A 24116-nucleotide genomic window follows, 5' to 3' on the forward strand; every position below is an offset into this window, starting at 1 on the left:
CATAGATAGAAACAATGAGAGTATTTGTATCAGAGGAAGAAGATCAATTAAACATAAGGGAGTGGAACTCTAAGGGGCTCTTGTTTGTTTGTATATTTAGACTTTGGACCTGAAATTCTTTTCCAGTTGAGGGCAGGGAAGACTTATAAGAAAATCATTGTTGGTGTTTCTTTCTCTTTCTGTTCAGTAGGTTAATCTCAAAAGCATGGGTCAAGAGGAGAAGAGCCCTGTGTGATCTTTACTGCCATTCTTTCTGGATAACAGACTCTGGTGACTGGGTCCTTCCTGTCCCTGGGGACAGTAGTGTCAGATCAGCTCTTGTTGGTAAGCTGGATCTGCTTTGAGCTTGGAGAGCTAGTAAAATTCTTCCCCAAAGCCACTGAAGGAGCAGCCCACATCAGAGGAAACTGTGTGTCACTTACACTCTCCCCTTCATGTTTGCAGTGTTGTGTTAATCAAGTGCTTGGAAATTAAGTCGGTTGCTCAAGTGCCCTCAGCTCAGAAGAGCTTCCTGAAACAAATACCAGAGTTGTCAACATACCCGCCATGCAATTGGCCTCCATCAGCTTTTTGCTGGCGAGTTTCCAAACAGATGCCACCAAAATTGGAGCAGAGAGAAGACAATCGCTGACATCATCTTTCTCAGGGAGGTGGACTGCTCTTTTCACATCACAAAAGCAAATATGTGAGTGCGTGCATGTATGTGTGTGTTTTCTTACACTCTTGCTATTATGGAAAGCCAGCCATGGAGCAAGTCCTTAGGTTCCTGACGTGCACTTTCTTGAATGGCTGGGAGAAGCATGAAAGTTGGTACCTTTGTCCATCAAATACAAAAGAAAAAACAAAGTACTGATCAAGGCTTTTCCAGGGCTGATCTGTTTCCCAAGAAGCTGTTCTAGGAAACACAGTCTCTTCTGGGAATAGCAAGAACTGGTTACTAGGCTGGTACTTTGCTCCATCAGTTAACTGAGCCCTCCTTGGGTGGCAAAGAGTCCATGGCACAGGGTATTGCTTTTCTATGTTGTTAGCCTGTGAGATCATTGGCTTTCACATGGGAAGCTGATAGGTAGATTTGAAGATACCAATGTCTGCTGTGGTGGACTAGAATTGAATAGAGTGGGATCAATACAATCTGATTAGAGATTAATATGACAATGAATAAACAGTGAGTAGTGAGAAAAAAATATAAAGAAACATTAGATAATTACATTGATAGCTTGATAGAGTGATTGCTAGAGAGGAAGACAGGTAGGTAGATAATTGGAAGGATAGGTAAATCAGAAAGTTGGGTAAATGGATAGCCATATCATTACTTTGATAAAACTTAAAGAATCAACTATATACTGATAGTGTTTTATGGGCTGGCCAGCATTGTTTTAAAGAGAAGTTCTATCTTCAAAGTGCCTTCCCCATTTTTGGTCATGACTTCCACATTTTTAGTTCTGCCCTGGAGGCTGAGCTCCATGCCTCTAATCCCTGTAGCTAGTAGACTAAGCAGATAGGGCAGAGTGGCTAGAGAAGATCACAAGATTTTACAATATATATATGTATGTGCATCTAGATATATTGAGACACCTTCTCAGAAAGAAAAGATGTGAACCCTAATGTAATTAGATAATAAGCTTGGAGCGAGGGATATGTACACTATAATCAGGAAATGGTCCAAGTCTTCTAAGACACAGATAATAGGACACATAGATGTAACTCTTGCTGTGCACTATAAGTCAAGTTGTGTCTTCAGGGTGTTTATCATGAGGCACGTTTTTTGCCCAAATGGAACTTATGGTTTGGTATGCATGGAGATGGTAGTGGTGGTGATGCAGAGAGAAGCAGAGGAAAGGGAAGGGCCAAGGTAGCAGGAGCAGATTCCATTTTTGAACGCACCAATGAATGATATTATCCTACACGTAGTAAAACCCTGCCCACCCTCCCCCAACCCCATTCATTGAAGCTGGAAAAAAGTCAAACAAACAAACAAAAACAAAACAAAAGAAGATCAGAAACAAATGAAACAGCCCAAACTGGTTTGCCCTCCACAGTGCAGAGTAAAGTCTGTGGTTGGAGAAGCAGGTGTTGCTCAGAGGACCTATGCTTTCTTATCAAAACTTGATGAAGAAGTGGGCAAAGAGGGTCCCTGCTAGCCAGAGACAGGCCAGCGCTCTAGAGGCAGAGTTTACACCGTCAATGACTGCTCCAGGCCCTGTGCAGGGAGAAAGAGATAGGCCGTTAGCATCACCGAAGGTCACACAATTACCCACTGACAAGCAGATGCACGGACATGCTTCCCTGTGAGCATTGCCCCATCTCCCACCCCTGCACCACTCACCCTTCCAGGTGGGACAATGGGAAGTGCCCAAGGGAATGCACTTAGAAACCCTAGGGGGCAAATCGCTGGTATGCCTTGAACACTACAGCCTAATATGAAAGATTGGGTTAAAAAGATAGAAGGGGACACTGAGTGACGTCATTTAGGTTGTGGGCCAAAATGTTGGGACAGGTGACAGGGACAAAAGTGGCAGAATCTTGTGGCTAGTTCATGAATTGTGCCTCAAATTGTGCCCAGCACAGAAAGGGACGAGGGGAAAAGACAGGCAAGGAGGGCAGAGAGGGTCCACAGTGTCAGAAGCAGGTGGAAGGGAGAGGAGCAAAGACATTTTGTGAGCAGCAGGAGGTTCGGTTCTAAAGTGGCAGACTTTTTCAGCTTGGCATGTGTGACTTAGGTATTGTAGAGGCTGTTCCTGAAACAGCTGAGAAAAAATGGCTAAGTGTCCTCGAGAATTTTAACAACAGTGATTGTGTTTACTTCAGCGGTCCTTGATGCCTCTCCACATGTGCACTCCCAGTCCAAACTGCCATACAATGATTCTGCCTGAAGGAGTCCTCCCTTTACTTTCTTCTTTCCTTTGCCCTTCTGCACATCCCTAATGGATCACCCACATCCTACTGTGAAACAGGCCTATGGAAACATGAGTGCTCGCCCTCTTTCCTATGCACCAAGCCTCCAAAAGACAGGTCATGTGAATTGTGATTTGCCTAGCCTGCTCAGAGAGCCCAGAACAGATGTATCAATGGTTAACTCTGCCTCTGGTTTCCTTCATCACTTTTATCAGTGGGCAACAAGCCGGGTGCAGCCTCAGAGAAAGTAAAGTTGATTATAGTCAAGAGAAGAAAAGTGGACATGAGGCCTTTCTATCAGAATAGTAACCCAGGGACAGAGCTGCTCATTCTGCCTCACACCAGGATGTCACTGCCTTCCTTATGAGTGCACTGCCCCAATTTAAATAACCATGGCTACCGTGAAAACAAGGTGGTGTGCGGTCTGTGTGTACAGGACCCAAGTCAGTTGGCCAGCCGTCCACCCAATGATGTGGACCTGTGCCTCGTTTAGGGAGGGTGCAGACGCTAATCTTTTGCTTGGAAATGTATAGGTCTCTCCCTCCAGCAATGAGGAGTCAGACAGTCACTACTCCAGGAATTTCAACATGGATATTTTTCTTCTTCTGATTTTCAATGTACACAATGTATTCATTAACTAAAATCTTAAGTTTACTTGATTGCTTGAGGACCTGGCTCATATTGCCATACATTTTGTTAGAGGCTATTTACCGACAAGGACAGGATCCTTGGTCTAGAGTAGTGCTATGGCTCCCATGGTAGGCTTCAAATATGTATGAAAAGTAGCCTGGCTCTGGGGCCTACACCAGCCCAGACACAGATCCTAAGGAACCATGTTGGACTACAGAATGTCCTGAGTTGGAAATACCCATAGTTGAAGCACAAGGTTATTGTCCACATTGTGTAATTATCTTCTGCAAAATCTGAATGAGTTTGATTTTTAAATGAGTTCATAAAGAAATGAATAATGAAGATTTGTAAGGCCTGTTTGATTCTTAAAAATAGCTTTTAAGTGTTTGTATATGTGTGTGTAGATACATATTATATACACATGACGAATTATATATATGTGTATATACATGCATATATGTGCATGTATTAAAGTAGTCTAATTTATTATATTGCTATTAACTTAAGGAATAACTGAAGCTCTAATACTCTCCTCTCTAGAGACATAAAAGTCTTTAGTGTAGGAATCATATTTTTTCAAGTTTTGCCAGCGGAATTAGTATTTCTGTGAATACAGGCTATCAGTACAAGATCAGATATAACTAAAGAAAGGAGGGGAGGAAAATATATGTAAGGGAAGAAAATCTTAAAAGTGTGAAGTATGGAGAGATAAGGAGACAGAGTCATAAAGAGAAATGGGTGTTTCTGGCAGTGTATGGCTGAGCACAAACATCAATGGCTATGAGATGTTCTGTGCTGATCAGCTGGATGGTTTCCAGCCACAATTCAGCTTCAGCCCTGTGTTCCAAAGACCATGACACTGACTTAGTAGATACACAAACTTGCTTAGGATGATAATGATGGCAAACATTTGCATTATGTTTTCTGCATGGCAAGCATGATACCAAATGCTAAGGTACATTAACTCATTTAATCTTCACATCAACCCTGTGGGCTAGATACTATTATCATTTCCAATGTATTAGTGGTGACACTGAAGAACAGAGCAGGTAAGTAGCTCACCTGTGGTCACACAACACATACACCTGGAGCTGGATTAGAACTGAAGTGCTGTGCTCCAGAGTGTGTGCCCTTGGTTATTACAGTCTCCTCCCTCTAAAGAAAAGAAGCATTTGTGCATGTTGTTCACACAGTGAGAGAACAGTGGACTGGCAATCTGGAGACCTGATTTCTATCCGTGACTCTGCTGCTCCTACCTGAGTTACACCCCTCTCTGGGCCTTGGATATTCCACCTGCAAGATGAGCAAAGATTAGGTTTGATGATTTCTAAGACCTTTCTCCTGTTAGTATTCTGAGATACTGCATGAACGGAAACCACATCTGGTGCTAAGAGGGATAACTGGTGAACAGCCAGACAGCCTTCCCAAGACAGTACAAAACCATTACCACTCGGAGTTTTTGCACACCTGCATGCCATCTCCCCCTGAGACAGCAGGAGGGCACCAAGCATTCCTACCCACTCAAGTGTCCCTGTTTGGGTCCCATTTTCTATATGGCTTCAGCAAGTTTTGTTCTTTAGCACGTGTGATATGCACCTGCCTTATAATATCAGATGATATGGCTATTTACTGCCAAAGTGCTTTTGGTCAATCAGTCTATACGAAATAGGCTATTCCAGCCAGGGAGTTAATTTAATACACTGTGATATAGATTAAAACTAGCACGGCTTTTCTCGTTCAGATCCTGGGCACATTTGAGCTTTGGTAACTGAGCCAAAAAAACATCTAAAACAGAGCTTTTGCTCTCTTGACTGTAATCAATTTTGCTTTCTCTGGGATTGTACCCTGCTTGCTTTTCACTGGTTTTGTTTATGGCCCTATGTTCTTGTGGCTAGAAATAAAGATGACGAAGGAACCCATCAAAAAACAGTACAGTAGGGGTGGTATAAGAAGACTCTTGGGCTTTGCTTGGAGCAGGAGAAGAGTAGGCTGCAGGAGTGTGAGACCAAGGCCAACAGTCATGAGTTGATCATTTCGTTGCATCTTTACAGTAATCCTGATTTGACTGGAAATGAGGAAGAGAATGTATGAATTGGGTCTGTTTCATCTGGGCTTCTGTATGCTCAGGCTACTATGACGTAGGAAAACCTTTTTTTTGTGCCTTATTGCGGAAGAAGACAGATTGTTGCTGTTTAGGCTAATTGGTGTGGCCCCGTGACCACTTAGGCTCATGTTCGTTCCCTTATGCTAGTACGAACCTTTGCAAATGTTGCCTCAATGAATCTACAGAGCCACCGTGTGTTATAGGCTGTATTCACGTAGAGGTGAGAACATGGTATTGAAGAAACTCTACCCTTAGCTGAGGAGTGGCAGCATTAAAGCTTTAACACAAGTCTTCAGATGTCAGGTTGAGCATGATTTTCCTATACTGTGGTACCTTCAGGTAAGAACTGCATAGACTTCTCCAGTTACTGGTACCTAAGGTGATACTAGTTATAATTTCAATAAACAATGTCAGGACTATAAATGGTGTTTTACTCTTTTTATTTTTTTAACAGAAATGGGTAGAAAGTTAGTTTACATCTCAAACCTAGAATCCAGGATTTGGAAATGTAAGATGGATTTTCAGTTACACGCCCACCTACAGAAAACTGGCCCTCAAATGTACCTGGATAAAGGATAAGAGTTTGAAGCAAGGTGGGGCTGAAAGAAAAACTGAGGAGCAGGCTTCTCTGGAGCAGACATCTCTAGAGACCAAGGAGACGTGTTCAATGCAATCCTGCCTCTAAGGCATGCTGCCCTGACTTTGAGGCCCTAAAGATCCTGACCACAATTAAGATGGAAGTAATCCTGGCAACTTTGGAGGCACACCAATTTGGGTTTAAGTCCTGCTTTGCAGCTTGCCAGCTGCATGATCTTAGACAAGATACTTTAAGTTTTCTCATTGGAAATAGGAATAATACTACCAACTTTTCACAGGGATATTTGGAAGTTTAAATGAGAGAATATATGTAAAGGGATTAGCACAGTGACCAGTACAAAGTAATCATGTGATCATAACGGCTGCTATGATAGTCAGTTCCAGGCACTTTCCTCTCCTAGCCTCACATTTCTTAGTTGAGGCTAATATTGACTTATTTAGATATTTTCCAAATACTTTGAACCTGGGGACAGGTTTTGGTAGCTGAGAGGGTGAGGAGGTGGGATAGTTTAAAGTTCAGTTGTTTGCTGCTGAGAGAGGTCATTTGCCATGATGGCCAGGAAAGATAGGGACACTAAGCAGGGTGTTGGAGAGTGACAAAGCCAAGCTCCGTAGGTAAGGTCTGAGGGCAAAGGAGTCTTTCCTGCAAAGGAAACGAGCCCCTCAGTTGGCCTCATGGTAGTCACAGTCATACTCTCAACAGATATTTAATGGCTACCTATCATGTGATTAGGAGCCCTGGTGGTGAAGTGGTTAAGCACTTGGCTGCTAACCAAAAAGTCGACAGTTGGAATCCACCAGTCGCTCCACAGAGAGAAAGATGTGGCAGTCTGCTTTGGTGAAGGTTTCAGCCTTGGAAACCCTATGGGGTAGTTCTACTCTGTCCTATAGTTTCGCTGTGAGTCGGCATCAACTCGATGGCGGTGGGTTTGGTTTGGTTTTTGGTACCATGTGCCTGACTCTGTTTTTAGAGAGAAAGATGAGCACAGTCTATGTTCAAAGAGCTTATACTCCAGTATAGAACTAGCATATCCTCTGTCCTAGTCTCTGTAATTAAATCAAGCAATCAAACAATTCTTCTCACCGACTCTGGGAAGAAAGCCATGTGGAACAGGTAACTCGTCATCTCTTTCATCTCAGGAATGTCCTACCTTTTGTATAGTTTAACTCAGGAATGCCCTGCCTGTTGGATAGATTGAATTTAAGAGTCAGAGAGAACTGAATTTGAATTCTGCCTCTGCTACTCACTAGCAGGGTGACCCTGGACAAGACTGTCAGTTTCTCTGAAACAGTTTCTTGGTCTATTAAATTGGGGGAGGGTGAGGATTAGTCAAGGTGATGTGTAAAATCACTGAGTGGATAGTAAGGGTTGAGTAAATGGTAGCTGAATTAGAAACAGGACAATAATTGATGATCCCTAAAATAGCATCTTTTGTGGGGATCCTGCTTTAAATAAAGAGACCCTCTGGAGTGCCAGGTGCTCCAAGATAATTGACAAAAAACAGCTGAACAGCAAACTTGGCTACTGAACAAGGGAGCCAGTCCCTCAAGGAAAGAGCTGGGTGACTGCTAAGCACAGACAAAAGCTACATAAGGAAGGCCAGTCATTGTAAGAGAGTGTATTCAGAATCCCAACTCTTTCTCTGAGCAAATGCCACATTTGAGGAATCTTTCTACATTTAAAGTTAACAATTATTCAAATCAATTAGAATGGTTGTTACAAATATCAGGTTTAATCAAACATTTTTCAGGGACAAATTAAAAGGACACGTGATCATGTCTTTCTCCTTATTCCAGTTCCCTCTCTTTCACCCTTGTCAATGCTAAAAATCAGTTGGCTCCTTCATGGATTAAGTTGAGCATCTTTGAAAAGTAAAAATGATCATGCAAAGACCCGGAACAAATTGGGGATGATGACAACAGTAACAACAAAATACCTTGGGGATAGATGTGCAGAGAAAAATAAGCTAGTCTTCAGCATACAGAAGGAACGGACAGAAATGATTGAAATACACATCAGATATGGCAAAACGGCATACAGGTCAAGCAGTACGTGTACTGTGGGCCAGAGGGAGGATTATATGGCCAGACACAAAGCTCTTCAGGGGTAAGACAACAAAGAATTATAAAAAAATAAATGAAAATAAAGTCTGCTTTTGAGAGACTATTTATTTTTGTAAATGGAGTATACTAAACACTAGATTTTTAAATAGAAAATTTGATTGAAGCCTTAAAATACATTAGGGTATGCCTGAAAAATAAGAGCTGGGGACTTCAAGCCTAGCGCTCCGGGAACCATAAGAAGTGGCAGCACTCAGGGGTGGCTGAGTTCCCTCTTGAGTGGCAGGCGATGAGAATCAAAGTATCCAAACTCAGCACAAAGCTCCCAGAAACATACATAAGCTTACTGATGAGATCCTGCCTCATAAAAGATTTTGAAGCTTAAAAACAGAGTGTTCATTACAAGTGATCAAGGTATTGGAATGTGCTACCGCTTTTCCTTTCCAAATTTGTAATGAAAATATGGCACAGTTCTTTAGCAACGGTAGCTTATATAGCTGTAATTCTACTAAAATGGCAGGTGGTAGGGTGATGGCATTAAAAAAAAAAAAACAAAAAAGAACCCAGAGGCAAATTGAACTTGGTGATAGCACGGTGAGATCAATGAAATATCTGAAGCCTAAGAAGATACAGTTTTGTTCTGAAATTTGGATAGGTTTTATAAGTATGATTATGAACTGTGTGACCTTCCTAATGAGGAACCAAAAGGATAATGATGTTCTTGGTGATTAAAAGAGGAGCAAGGAAATCTAATTAGAGGATGTATGTTTTACACTGTTGGTGAAACATAAGCCTATTTTCAGCAGTGCTGGCTGATGAAAGCACATCATTCCCCTTCAAAGGAAACCGTCCCTCCATTGTCTATAATTAACAGTGGCAAACATGGCACTGTGTTGTTTTACAAGTAAGATTAGCCGGGCATGCAGCACAGCTAAGGCAGTGAATAAAGCGGCAAGAACGGTAGCCATCTTTGTTTTGTTCTCTTTAATACTCCCTGCTTTGTGCTTACCACAAAGACAAAAGAGCTTAAGAAGTTAATATTAGAAGTTAATTCAAATCCATCAGCTCATCACAATCCTGAAAGAGATGAGACTTTAGTCTTTGCTGAACCATAAGCTCGTGTCTGTGCTGACATCAGCACACCCTGTATGCTCAGTGTTAAATTCTAAACGCTGAGGCTAATAGCCAGATGTCAGTATTCAGGCAGAGGAGGGTGAGGTGCGAGATAGTGACAAGGAGCCTCATCAGGAACGGAATGTGAAATGTCTGCATATTTTTTCTAATATGTTGACATTTTGCAGGTTGGGTAAAATACAAATGATTACACTGCTGCCATCAGCCAAAAGCAGTGGTAGCTCTCTCTGACTCACTCCCCTTCACCTGGATTTAAATTGTGGATTTGGAAAATAAAAATCATGTACGTTATCAGCAGGAAAGGAACACATGTGTGCAGCTTTTGATGTCTCTGCAAGAAACAAACTTGTGAAGAACATCTTCCTAACAGCGAATTGGAATGTTTGATATAGTTTCCCTCACAAGGAAGACTCAGGGAAAAAAATATAAACCAACTTAAATTTCAAGTTAGAATTCGCATATTTGGGAGGCTGGAATGCAAGGGAAAGTGTCAGAAACAGCTATTTTGATTCCTTGGGGGATAGGACTACAAATCCTTTTGAATGTGTGGTTTTTCTTTGGTTAGTGAAGAGTTTCAAACTATATAGAGGCTATAACTGATGTCCCCATTGACTGGGAGATATATGTATTAATTCAACAAACATTTACTGGGCAACAACCATCACAAGATACAGTGTTGTATATTCTAAGGTCAGAGAAAAATCCAAAAAAAAAAAAAAATACCCACAAGCCAAAGCATAAGCAACCATGAGAGCCGAAAACATAAGGTGATTAATTCTTCAGAGGGCTTTGAAAATGCTTTACAGATGGCTAATGTCGAGTGGGGCATTGGAGGGTAAGTGTGGTGAAGTGAGTTCCTTTATGTGGCCTTTTGCCTTGGTTCTTTGGAAAAGCAACTTGAGGGGATGGAGCTGCTCCCAGGTTGTTTTCGACCCCAAAGGGTTTGTTGATTTTGCCCAGGGGATTACCTGAATTGATTTACATTTCCTGGGTAAACTATAAACAATCAATGGTTTGATAATTTTTGTCTAGCTGTGGGCCACAGCCTGCACTGTTACTGGTCTATTTTATTCACCTTAACGGGGTTGTTCAGTTTACTAGTCAGGAAGGTGGTATGTAAAATCACCCAATAGGATTGAGCAATTTGAGGTCCACTGAGAGGTTTGTCGGTTCATGTGTGGTCCTGCTGGGAAGGTCATGATTTAAAATTGACCAAGTGTTTGCTTATGTAAGTGGCCAACCCACAGAGATTTTGAGAGAGGAGAGAGAGGTTAAGAAAGGAAACTTCCTAAAAGGGCTGTACACTGGTCAAGGGCTGTAACACTGAAGATGGCAAGAGGCCTAGAAAGGGCTCAGTGGCAGAGAGCCAGCAGCAAGGGGCCTAGAACAGGCTCAGCACCAGAGAGCCAGCAGCAAGAGGCCCAGAAGGGACGCAGTGGTAGAGGCCGGCAGCAAGAGGGCCAGAAGGGGCCAGGTAGCAGATCTGATAGTGATGGCAGAAATCTGCTGCTGGGAGAGCAACAGCTGAGCAAGTTGGTACGCTGGCTATGAGCTGGGCCAGCTAGCAGCAGAGAGGCTGATGCCAGGGAGGCTAAAGGCAGAGAGGCCTGCACAGCGGAGATGGGGCATGCACCCTGGAAAGGGCCTGCTTTCACAGAGGAGTGGGCTTGCTAGCATGGCAGAGAGGCCTGCTCATACAACAAAAAGGCCTGCTAGCATGGACAGTAGCTGAGAAAGCTGTTTTGCTTGGAAGTTGTTCTGCACTGAAGAAGGGGGGGATGTGTTCTCCACTTTGGGGGAGCCTTCCAGACTTTGACTTTGTGCTTTCTGATCCTCATCCTGAGTTGTTCCTGTTACTTCCAAGTTCATTCTGACCCAGAGTTGCAGCCTGTTACTTCCCTAATAAACTACATGACTGTGAGCATGGTCTGTGAGTTCTGTGTGGTCACTGCAATGAATTACTGAACCTAGCAGAGAAGGATAGAGTGCCCTGGGGGGAATGGCTGGTGTCATGGATTGAATTATTTCCCCCCAAATTATCTGTCACCTTGACTAAGTCATGATTCCCTTGTATGATTGTATGATTGTCTGCCATTTTATCTTCTGATGTGATTTCCCTATGTGTTGTAAATCCTAACACTGTGATGTAATAAAATGGATTAGTGGCAGTAATATTGAGGAGATTAAATAGTGTCTTAAGCTAATCTCTTTGGAGATATAAAAGAGAGAAGCAAGTGGAGAGACATGGGAACCTTATGCCACCAAGAAAGCAGCACTGGGAGCAGAGTGCATCCTTTGGACCTTACGTTCCTGCGCTGAGATGCTTCCAGACCAAGGGAAGACGGATGACAAGGACCTTCTTCCAGAGCCAACAGAGAGAGAAAGCCTTCCTCTGGAGCAGGCACCTGAATTCAGACTTTAGCCTACTGTACTCTGAGAGAATGAACTTCTCTTTGTTAAAGCCATCCACTTGTGGTATTTCTGTTAAAGCAGCACTAGATAACCAAGACAGTTGGTATCAGAAATAATGAAAAATTTGGAACATAGAGGTCTATCTGAACTCCACCTCATAGGAACCTGTTTTGTGCTAATCTTGGTTCTTATTCATTACAAATTTAGGAGATTTATGATGTTGACTTACAGTAAATAACCTTTTATCAGGCAGAGAAGAGAGTAGAATCTCCCATTTGTGATCTCACATCATGCTGGGACATATAGTTTACTGTGAGTTGAAAGACAGACTTGAGTGTCAGAACAGACATTGCCACTTTCTACCTGTGAGAATTTAGTCATGTCATTTAAATTCTCTGAGCCCCAGGTTCTTCCTTTATGAAATGGAAATAATAACAGTACCTACTCAGAGCCTTCTTAGGTGCCTAAGCCTATGTCTGGCTGATATTTAATATGAGGTAGCTTTCATTCTTCTAGGGTCATACTTTTCATATTCTACATAATTGTCCATTTACCTGTTTGTACCAGGTTGGACCCTTTGTTCCTCTTTGTTCCTCAGTCCTGGTATAATTCCTGACATGCAGCAGGTACTGAACAAATATATAATGCATAAATCAATGAATAAACAGGTACATACAAAGAGCAGCATGAGAAAAAGCTTAGATGTGGGGTAGGGTCTGGTGCCTGGGGAATGAGTGGTACAGCCTGGTAAGTGCCAGGAGGTAGCTATGGACTCTGAAGCTTTGAGGGTGGACTGATCTTGGAGCAACAATAACCTGGTTATTGTTTCCTGTTTCCTGGTAGGCAGAGGTTTGCAGCAGGGATGGGACCAAGTCCATTCTGGGTTTTAGGAGGGCCACTTAGGCCTCCTGTGGCAAACACACTGGAGAAGAAGATAGCAAGACAAGGAAACTAGTTAAGAGACCCATTATTGTCCAGGTGAGACACATGCCATGGTGTCAGTGAGACTGGGAAGTGGAGTCTGTGGCTGGTAGGGTTCACTGACTAATGGATGCACTGCAAATGACTGCCAAGACTCTAGTGAGCATGTGTGTATGGAAAGACAAGTTTTCTGGAGAGGTGCCGGGAGGTAAAGATTGAGTCTGAAGGTCCTGGGGAGCACTCTGATAGAGGGGGTTTGTAGCTCAGAATTCAGGAGAACACTGAGAGGTGGAGCCTGGTAGCTACCACAAGCTGCTCAGAGGCCATCCATCCTCAGTGTGGTCAGGTTCACCTGGACAGCTTGCTTGACAAGCACATTCCAGAATCTTCCCTGGAGGTTCTGATTGAGTCTAGGGTAAGGTCCATGAATCTGCATTTTTAAAGCACACAAAGTGAGTCTAATGCAGGCTAAGAAATAATGCTCTACAAGGTGCTTGAAGGCACAGAAGACTTCTTCTCCTCTTACTTGTCCTTCTACCCCTGAGCCGACATATGGGGCAGGTGGTAGAGGACCTATGAGCAGATGGAGAAAGAAATACAAGAGGAAAGTCACCCAATTCACAGAAACCAGAAATGGGCTCATGCGGGCCAAATGTGGCAGAAAGATCACCTGGTCTGGAGCTAAGAGGAGGCTGGGATGCCGGGGGATACATGCTATGGTAGACCAAGATGTGGATGGGGCTGGGGAGCAGAGACTGTGAACGCTGGTTCTCCCTTTCGAGAGGCCTGGAGATGAAGGGAAGGAAGGATATGAGCTAGTATATGGAGGGCAGACCACTGGGAGTTTTAAAAGAATCCTCACGTCTCTGTGCCCATCTCTGTGCCCATCTCTGTGCCCATCTCTCCCTTCCGGCTTCGATATACCTGGGGAGGCGCGTGGTTGTTAGGAGACCTTAATAAAGGAATGGAGAGAAGGCTAGAGGTGGGGAGTGGGGGGGGTGGGGGGGGCGAGCTGTAAGGCAAGGGCTCTGGGTGCTCTGCCCAGCAGGTTCAGTAAGTGTACTTGGTGGAGGAAGGTCAGGAAAGGGTGGAGGTAAGAGGAGTCACCTGTGCAGGGTCCAGTTGAAGAGTCTAATGCGTAAAGCCAGGCTAACATGTATGTTTATTCAGAATGTGTGGCCAGTAGCAGAAGATATACACTCAGTTTTCCTGGCTACCAGGAGCCGCTGAACAAGGCTGTGGTCATGGCTGCTCTGAGGGAGCTAAGGCCCTCCTTGTGGGAAAAATCCAGGGCCCAGATCCCAATTTAACCTGAGTGCTTTGCTATTTTCATCTACAGTGACAACATGGCTATGCATTGTCCCCTATTCCTGATACTTAACTTTGAATGTGACTAATTTGTGTCACTACAATTTCACAACTAGAATGTGAGAAATCTGTTTTTCTCTCTACAGCATTCTCCCTCCTTTCTGGCTTTGTTTTCGTTCATAGTCCCTCTCCCCTGCCAGTTTGAGTAATCCAGACATTTATATGCCTCATTAAGAGCACCAGACTCTGCAACATCGGATGTTGTCAAGTCCAGAATCTCTCCTCTTTGTACTTTAAAGACGGGGAGATGGGCCTCTTCCTCAGGCCCAGGGGAAGCAAAGTGGGTTGACAAGTTGATAGAAAGTGAATGGCTTCACGAGAGGCCAAGCTATGGCCAGCAGGCTGAGCCAGGGGGCCGCCTCCTGAACTGGCCACCCTCCTGCTGCACAAGGCCTGGAGGGACTTAAAGGTGCCGGGGCTCCAGGTGAGCTTCAAATGACTGTGTCCATTCAATAAAATTACATGTATTTGGAGCAAGATTCCCTTCAGTAGCTTAGGGCACTTGACACCATTTTCAAGGTTAAAGGCTATAGCTTTGGAGACCGCTATCCCTTACCCTGTTATCTAAATTCAAAACAGAGACTTTGGAAACTGGAGGTAAGCTGAAAGTCCATCCTGCCCTGTTTTACATCTGAGGAATAAAGAGATTCATAGCCTGTGTGTGTTGGAGCTGGGACTAGGACCCAGTTCTAGCTCTTAGAACAGGCCTCTCCTCTATATTGTGCTGCCTGTCCAGTGCCTGTAGTCATGGGTGCTAAGCAAAGCAGGCAGTCTGAAATGGCACTCAGTCTAAGGGGTCTGCCTTGTGTTTGTGGCTTTGTGAGGTGATAGTTCCAGAAAGGGGCATCTGGTGGGCTGAGCATTTCACATTAAATGCCAACTACTGACTCATCTTTGCTGATCAGCCACCCACCTATGTTGTTTCTCATTTTTCTAATCATTTCCTGTTCCAACCCACTCACCAATTCATTGTCTCCCTAGTCTTCTGATTTCCTTTGAATTTCTTTTATCCTATTTTCCTTTGTTCCTTGGATGTAGGTATGGAAATATTTGAAGGAAGTATGTGTGAGAGGCCTACTGTGTGTGCATGTTGTGATGGGTTCACAGGTGCAAAAACAAAGGATTTTCTCAAAAACAAACTTACAGTCCATGAATACATGCCTGGGGACAGAGTGTGTGTGTGTGCGCAAGTACGTGTATATGAGTATATGGGTTGTAAAATCGAAACCTGTCCTTTAACAAATGAGTTCAGAGTTAAATAGAAGTTAAAGAAGGGAGATGTCTGAGAAATGGGTACAAGTAGGCTAATTGTTTATAAGGGGTTCTATCAGGAGGTCATTTACCAACATCTGTGATGGAGTTGTCAAGTACAGTGAGTTGGATTGAGATGGTTGTCTTGAAATGGTAGCAAAGGCATGAGGCCCTGGGACACAAGTGCATAGGCTCAAATCCAAGCTCAAGCACTTACAGGCTAGTTTGAATAATCTGCATGCCCTCTCAATTTCCTCATCTATAAAATTGGGATAAGCACAGCACTTCTTGCATAGAGTTGTTAAACGAGAAAAACCAGGTAAAACACTTAGTCTAGTATCCTGTGCGTAGTGAGTGGTTGCTTATAACTAACCATGCCTATGGGAACATTGAGGACTCAAGGAGCTTTCATAGATGGCAGAAAAAGGTTTGCCAACTGGACAACACACTCAACTCTGTCCACATTTATTTCACTGAAACTACTGCCATTCAGTCACAGCATCAGAGACCACAGAAGACTTCTTATTCAAAATATTTTCACTGATTAAAAAAAAAGCCAAGGCCCAGTGGGACTGACTTCCCTAAAGCCAAAGAAAGGGCCAGGAGCAGAGCCTGGCCTCTGAAAGGCTGACAGATAACAGCCCGTACTCTCTTCTATAGCATTTGAATTCCTGACAGCTGAACCCCTAGTCCAACAGAATGTTCTGGACCAGCTACTATGTATGGATACCTGTGCTACATTCCATGGGTCAGTGAGCAAAGCAGACATGGACCTATATTTGTGGAGCTTATGGGCTGTAGTGGAAGAAATAAAAATGACATTGAAACTAGAAACAAGGAATCTGTCTATTGAGTCACTGTTGCATCCTTATCACTTGGCTCTGAGTAGGCTCTCAATGTCTATTTGCTGAATGAATGCCAGGTTGAGTTCAACCAAGTCAGAGGCAGGGTGTAGAAGGATGTTTAGTGGGAAGCAGATCTTGTCAGGGAGGTCAGAGAAAGCTTCCCTGAGGAAGCAAGTCTTGGACTGAGATCTGAAAGGTGGTGGACACCAACTGGGGAAAGCAAGACTGGATAAGTGACAGGGATTAGTGGGTGCTATAGCAAGGGGGCACATGAGACTGGAGGAATGGCAAGCAGAAGTCCAGCTGAGCAATCATTCTGGCAGCTGTGTCAAGGGAGGCAGTGATAGAAAGGGCAGTGTCACACGAAGGGTTGGCAGAGGCCAGTAGTAATCACAATACCTTGCACTTATACAACAATTTTCAGTTTGTTATGCCACTTTGATGAATATTATCTTATGCCTATTTAATACTTATACTCTTAAGACAGCAGGCCAGGGGTTATTATCCCAAGTTTAGCCGAGTAAACCAAGGCCTGTAGTTTTCGTGTCTTGTCAAAGTCCTACACCTAAATGTAGTTTTTATGGGGTTCTATATTTTTTTTCATATAGATAATGATATTATTTAATCCTCTCACCAGTATTTTAAGAGAGATTTTAATACTGAACCGCATACTTGAGGAAACCAAGGCTCAGCAAGGTTAAGTGACTTGCCCAAACTCACATGGCTGGGTGTAACTGGATTGGGATGTGAGTCTATATGGTGATCTACATTTTCTCCTGTTGTTTCTGGCATGCCTGTTTCTGTAGTCACAGAGAGAGCAAGAACACAGGATGTCTGGATGCCAATCTTAGGCTCTTTCTATTGATCATATTTCCTGCTATTAGCAAACAAACTAACAGAGGTGTGATAGCAGGGTCGGAGGCAGAGTGGCACCCCTTCCCACACTTGCCCTCCATTTTATCTAGACCAAGAGATGGACATTCATGCGAAAGATGGAAGCAGGGCTAGTGATCTAAGATTGTTTTGAACCCAGAGCTGTGGAAGCTGATGCCAGGTCTGGAAAATTCAAATGTTACCACTCCATGTGACTGAGATTGACACTGTAAGAAAGTAGGGCTGTGAGAATTCCAAGTGTGGAAGCAGAGCTGCCACCAGCTCGTGCTTCATCTAAATGTCTCAGTGAACATGGGATTGTGTGTATGTACGTGTGTGTGTCACTCTGTTTATCTTCTGGGTAAACCTGGTGAAAGGGACCAATTCTGGTCTCATCCAGTGGCTTTTCATTAGCTGCGTGCACTGAGTGTCACTCAATCTCTTTGGACCTCCTTTTCCTCATCTGTAAAATGGGGTTAATACCCTAACCGCAAAGAGGTTAATAACTAAGGCACTAAATGGTGCCTAAAAAAAAAAAAACCCACTGACATCGAGTCGATTCTCACTCATAGCAAGCCTACAAGACAAAGTAGAACTGCCCCATAGACTTTCCAAGGCATGCCTGGAGGATTCGAACTGCCGACCTCTTGGTTAGCAGCTGTAGTACTTAACCACTACGTCACTGGGGTCTTGGTTAGCAGCTGTAGTACTTAACCACTACGTCACTGGGGTTTCCAAATGATGCCTAGATACCAGTAAACGTGGAATCTGATGGTTTTGGTGTGTACACACATGAAGTACCATAAAAAAAAAAAAAAACCATAATAGGTATTGGTAAATGGTGCCTAAAGAATAAAAAAGTATATATGTAAATGGTGCCTAGATACCAGTAAATGTGAGGTAAGTGGTTGATATTGCTATGATGAATGATGTTCCAAACTACTTTTAGTTTAAAATAAAGTTTTTAGAACAATGTTATAAGTCCTCTTTGCCTCAGGCTAAAAGAATAAAACATCATGCTAGGGTGACGTCCCCAAGGAGGCAATCATCTAGTACTGTATTTGATCTCTGGGCTAAGTTCCTCTTGATGCTGCTGTGTGCAGAAAGAGCAGAGTATTCACCCCTTTAAAGTGACCAAGTGGAAGCTTATTGTTTTGGTGGCACAAACCCTTCCCCTAAAGCCTATTATGGTATTTCATATGTGTACATGTCAAAACCATCAGATTCTATGTGTTTGTTACTTAAATTGTGCAAACCTGACCCCTTGAAGGAGCCCTGGTGGCACAGTGGTTAAGAACTATGGCTGCTAACCAAAGGGTCAGCAGTTTGAGTCCACCAGATCTTCCTTGGAAACCATATCGGGCAGTTCTACTCTGTCCTACAGAGCCTCTATGAGTCGGAATTGACTCCACGACAATGGGTTTAACCCCTCAAAATCTATTCTCTAAGGAGATATATGTCAGGGAGGTAGAACAGGCAAGCCCATCTTTCAAGTATGCTTCAATTCAAATGCATAGGCATTCAGGCAGGCAGACTGAGGGAAGGAACATGCTGTACCCACCTGCCACTGCTGATGAGGGGCTTATTTCTAAGACACACACAGCACAATGCACACACAATGCAGAGAGGAAACAAAAAACATAGATCACACATTTCAGATGGTTGGTGGACAACGTTTAGTAAATGTCCATGCTGAAAGCTTGATCAGGGTCTGAGATGTACATGGAAAATGGATACCTCTTTATCCAACTCATCAGACACTTCCCTCCAACCAAGCCTCAACAAATAAGCAGATACATACACACATAAATATCACAGAAAGCTGGCCATGGCCCATGGTGTGAAATGTTGCACAAGCAGATGGGCACAGAACTGGTAAGATGGAGTGAAGGGAAGATAAGGGCTTCTATGAAGGCCAGTCATGGCTCTGGAGACCTCTCCATCCACGTGGGAGGAAAAGACCTCCAGAGAAGTGTTAGATGCTCCAATTGTGGAGAGAATAGTCGTTTCAATGAGGGCTCAGACTTCTGCTCCATTCCAGTTCATAGGAACATGACATGGAGATCACAATGGCAGCAGATGACTTTGTTCAAAACTATAAATATAAAACCTAGGATCATACTCTTAAAATTACATCTAATGTATTCCCTCAGACCTTTAGATAGTATTACAATTGAACTACCCCATGGTTCTATCTTCTTTATGGCAAACACCATACAACTAGGATAGAATATGGGTTCCTGCTTTAGTAAGGTCCAAAACTTGCCTTTCAGTAACACAGGTGATGCTGATTACCTTATAAACATTGCTGTATCACATGCTGTGATAAATGACAGGGAGTGGCCTTTTAAGGTGGTGGGTTGAGGCAGTGTGGATGAACATAGGCCAAGCTGATTATGGCTTCCTCCCTCTCAAGCCCTTTAAGCTCCCCCATTTGGCTGAGCCTACTGTATCCAGGCTTCCTGGACTCACCATACAATGAGATGCTGGCATTGGTGTTCCCAAGTTTGTTCATGGCTACACATGTGTAGTTCCCATAATCCTTTTCTGAAACATTGAAGAAAGTCAGAGTGGATATGTGGCCTTTGTTCTCAATCCTCACTCCATCCAGGCCAGTGGCTAACCTGCAAACAGATGAGGTATTGCTGGTCTGGTTTTACAAAGTTGACTAAAGCAATAGACTACGTGGCTGAGAGAGCTCAAAGATACTATAAATCAGCCACACAAGAAGGCCCTCCTCCTCACAAAACCAGTTCTTTTTAACTAACCCAGTCCCTCTAATGCAAACCATAAGTACTACAGCTTCCATAAAGAGGAGAAAGAAAAGAATGGTCATGCTCAAAAGGCTAAGTTTACGGGCTATTAGTTGTCAAAAGGAGCCCTGGTAGCATAGTGGTTAAAAGCTGGGCTGCTGATCAAAAGTTGAGCAGTTCAAATCCACCAGCCACCCCTTGGAAACCCTAGGAGGCAGTTCTACTCTTTCCTATAGGCTCACTATAAGTCAGAATCGACTCGATGGCAATGGGTTAGTTATTGAAGACTGCCATGTGTAGACTGTTGTGCACACATGTGTACAAGATCAGTGTCTTGGATAAGAAAACAAAGTCAATTCCCAGCTCCTTTCTATTTATTTATTTTTTTCTGGATCTAAAAGGAGACCCTGTTACAAAGGAGGTTGTAATGGATTCTGGTTTTGCCTTCTCTCTTTCTCCTTTATTTTGTCATCCCCTTTCATGAGAGGAAAAGTTTATCAACTGTGCTCAGAGCTGCCCTAGTTCCATTTCCAAGGTACCTGGTATCTTCCTTGAACCACTGGAATTCAGCCATGGGTACTGCAGAGGCCTCGCAGCTCAAGATGCCCTTTTGACCAACTGAGACACCAGTGTTCTTGGCCTTTGAGATATAGGGGGGGTCTGTGGGGAAAAGAAAAATAAACTTGCAGAGTATTCCAATGTGAGTGGACTTCTTGGGACACCTCTTCCTCCCAATTAAATAGTCATTTATTTTAGGAAAAGAACTTCTTATTTAGAGATATTGCATCAGCCTTGGCCATCTTCCCCAAGCTTTCAAACCAATTCAAAGTTAATAAATCTTCCCAACAGCTGAAAGCACTGAAAACCACAGAAAGATTCTAGGGGCAAATGGCAATGGGGCAATTGATAGGGCAAAGCAGTCTGATAAAAAGCTATTCTGTTGGCAGCAACTTGGGCCTTTCAGCAAATGGCTTTACCATTGTCAGCTTGTTCCCTGTATCTCTGTACCCTCTTTCCCTGGATCTCCCTGACAGCGAGTCAACTCACAGTTTACAGTGATTTTTACTTTCCGCACATCGGGTGCAGCAACATCATTCAAGGCGCTGCATTCGTACTCCCCAGACTGGTCACGTTTGATGTTAGAGATCTCCAGGTACTCGTCCTCACTCACAAAGCCCTGACCTTCTGGGAAGAAACAAACAGACAAACATAATCAAGAAATTGTAGAACCAGGGACAAGAATATACTCTCATCCTTAGGAGAAGGAATAGGAAAAGCCATGCAAATACAGTTTGAATTCAAGTCAAAGATACAAGACACCATCCTGGCCAAAGGGCCTGGCATTTGAAGAAAGAATTCTCTGCTTGTGTTCTGACTTAGTGTATTTGTGACCAAGTCACTTTAACTTGTTTAGACCATTCAGTAAGAAGGGGATATCATTACCTTTTCTTATTTGAATATTTTTAGGATTAACTGAGAGAATACATGTGAAACACCCCAGCACATTAATCAATTGTGATATGTTAAAAAGATTTGTCATGATCAATAATATAATAAAAAGTGGCAATGATTTTAGCATATGTTAGTATGGACAACATCTTAATTTCTTAGTATGTAGAAATGCCTTTTCCAGTAAACAATACTGAAAAACCATTTTAGTTCTCCTGGAATCCAGATTCCTGGGTTCCATGAAGTTGGGGTGATCCACTAAAGGCATTTGCCCTTAGATGTCCCTTTGAACCTTGAGTCTTGAAGAAACTGGTTTCTAAAAGTCCTCTTTGAGTCAAACAAAGGTCTATATAAACTAACAAGACCATTTTGCCTTGGGCATTGTGCTCTTTTGAAGAATTCAGACATTTTCCAGAAACAAGACTCCAAAGGTCAAACTAAAGATACGTTTTAGGGGAAATCGGTGATTATTATTATTATTTAAATTTATTGTGCTTTATTTGAAAGTTTATAGTGCTTCTCATTAAAAAATTTATACACAAATTTTTTTGTGACATTGGTTGCAATTTCTGCAAAGCGTCAGCACTACCCTCCTTTCCCTTTATACCCCAGGTTCCCTGTGTCCATTCATCCAGGTTTCCTGTCCCTTCCTCCCTTCTGATCTTTGCTTTTGGGCAGGTGTTGCCCATTTGGTCTCATATACTTGATTGAACTAAGAAGCATGTTCTTCATGTGTGTTATTGTTTGTTTTATAGGCCTGTCTAATCTTTGGCTGAAAGGTCGACTTCGAGAGTAGCTTCAGTTCTGAGTTAGCAGGGTGTCTAGGTGCCATAGTCTTGGAGGTTCCTCCAGCCTCTGTCAGACTAGCAAGCCTGATCTTTATTTGTGAATTTGAATTTCGTTCTACATTTTTCTCCTTCTCTGACTGTGATCCCTGTCAGATCGGTTGGTGGTGGTATCCAGGTATCATCTAGTATTTCTGTATTCAGGCTGGTGGGAGTTGTGGTTCATGTGGCCCATCAGTCCTTTGGAGTAATGTTTTCCTTGTGTCTTTGGTTTTCTTCATTCTCCTTTGCTCCAGATGGGATGGGACCAATGGATGTACCTTAGATGGCTGCCGGCAGCTTTTAAGACTCCAGATGCTATTCACCAAAGTAGTATGTAGAACATTTTCTTTATGAACTATGTTATGCCAATTGATCTAGATGTCACCTGAAGCAATGATCCTCAGCCCTCACCTCCAGTAATTGGCTCCCCCAAGGGGTCTGGATGTGCCCAGGAAGTTACTATGATTTTACCTTGGTCAAGTTGTGCTGACTTCCCTTATATTGTGTATTGTCTTTCTCGTTCGAATCTGCCAGGCACTCCTTGGAAACTCTATGGGGCAGTTTCTACTCTGGCCTATAGGGTCGCTATGAGTCGGAATCGACTGGATGGCACTGGAGGCGGGCTCACCAAAGTAAATCAGTAATTATTTTAATTGTTTTTCAAGACAATGCTGTATGCAAGCCTTCTGAGCACAAACTGTTTACCGTTTCAGTTCTGGCTCTTTTTCCATGCCAGTGCTGATACAACTGGGTATAAGTCTTCAGAGATTCTCTCATCTTGTGAAATGAATAAGTGAACATTAAGCCCTTTAATACAAAATTGAATACAAAAAAGTAGATTCAATTTCAAAGTATATTTACAGTGGGGCATAAGTGTTTGCCAAAATAAATGTTTGCCAAAATAAAATAAATGCTATGGTTAGTCCCACATGGTAGAGCCATGGTTACCAGAACAGCTTTATGGACTTAATGTCTGACTTTTTGTGGCATTCTGGAGACTTTACTGTTACATACTTGCAAAATTTGAATTCATGGTCAAAAATTACCTGGAACTGCAATATTTCCCTTGCTTTCATTACACATTCTTGAAACACTACGGATCAATACATGTCCCTTAACTCACTCCTGTTGTTAGTGCAAAGAGAACAGATTCTTGGTCTTGAAACATAGATGTTCTGATTTTCCTCAAAACAACAGGCTCCTGTGAAAACTCAACCAACACAAAGGCCAAGAAAGGAAAAAACATTTCATTTCTAATAAACCTGCTGCTCGATTCCTTTTTGTGCCCCAAGACTTAAGGCCAAATTAGTTTATAGGACAATAAAAACTCTTTAAATAAATACAACTTTCCCCAAAATTCTGTCAAAGCATCTTCTGATCCAATGGACGCTCACCCAACCAAGTCATGATTCACCATGTGTGCGGAGCAGAAAGGGAAAGTGTAAGAGGGCAGGGAGAGGGTGCGATTTGAGATGATTTATTTCAAAAAGTCTGAGAAAGATAAAAATAGCCTAGCTTATTGAAAACTGTAGGAGTCTCTGGGTGACATAAATGGTTAACCCACTTCACTGCTAGCCAAAATGTTGGAGATTTGAGTTCACCCAAAGACACCTTGGAAGGAAAGCCTGGTGATCGATTACTGAAAAATCAGCCATTGAACCCTTTGGGAGCACAATTCTACTCTGACACACATGGAGTTTCCATGATTTGGAGTAGACTCAATGGCAACTGGTTTTTATTGAAATTATGCCAGTTGACCAACCTAAGTTTTTTCAGGGAATAAACAAAAATAAAATCCCATACACCAAAACGACTTTTCAGTCTTACCTCACCTTTTCTGCAAAGAATAAATACGGCAGGATTGCGATTCTGACTTCCTGCAATTAAGACTTCATTATTCTTTCAAAATGTTCTGTGGAGTATTTGCCGCAGTAATTAAACCCAATTGGATTTAACCATATGAATCCGTTATCTGCAGGGCCTGACAGGAGGTTTA

The 24116-nt window shown here is 42.8% G+C and overlaps 1 protein-coding gene across 5 annotated transcripts in view; it reads right to left on the reverse strand.

Annotated features, from left to right (window-relative positions):
• Nucleotides 1–2015: 2015 nt before the first annotated feature.
• OPCML (opioid binding protein/cell adhesion molecule like) overlaps nt 2016–24116 on the reverse strand; it is a 1635517-nt gene continuing 1613416 nt past the window's right edge. For 3 of the 5 annotated variants that reach the window (XM_049856264.1, XM_049856262.1, XM_049856266.1), the window contains 4 exons: nt 20892–21029; nt 20384–20504; nt 19564–19715; nt 2016–2200 (listed from right to left, as the gene is read on the reverse strand). In XM_049856264.1, coding sequence (XP_049712221.1) covers nt 2100–2200; nt 19564–19715; nt 20384–20504; nt 20892–21029 — 512 coding nt within the window. In that variant the 3' untranslated portion in view covers nt 2016–2099. Of the gene's footprint in view, nt 2201–4507; nt 4819–19563; nt 19716–20383; nt 20505–20891; nt 21030–24116 lie in introns of those variants that run through there. The other 2 variants (XM_049856263.1, XM_049856265.1) reach the window with 2 other exon arrangements.

Source organism: Elephas maximus, chromosome 17 (genome assembly GCF_024166365.1).
Source record: "Elephas maximus indicus isolate mEleMax1 chromosome 17, mEleMax1 primary haplotype, whole genome shotgun sequence".
Lineage (NCBI taxonomy): Eukaryota > Metazoa > Chordata > Mammalia > Proboscidea > Elephantidae > Elephas > Elephas maximus.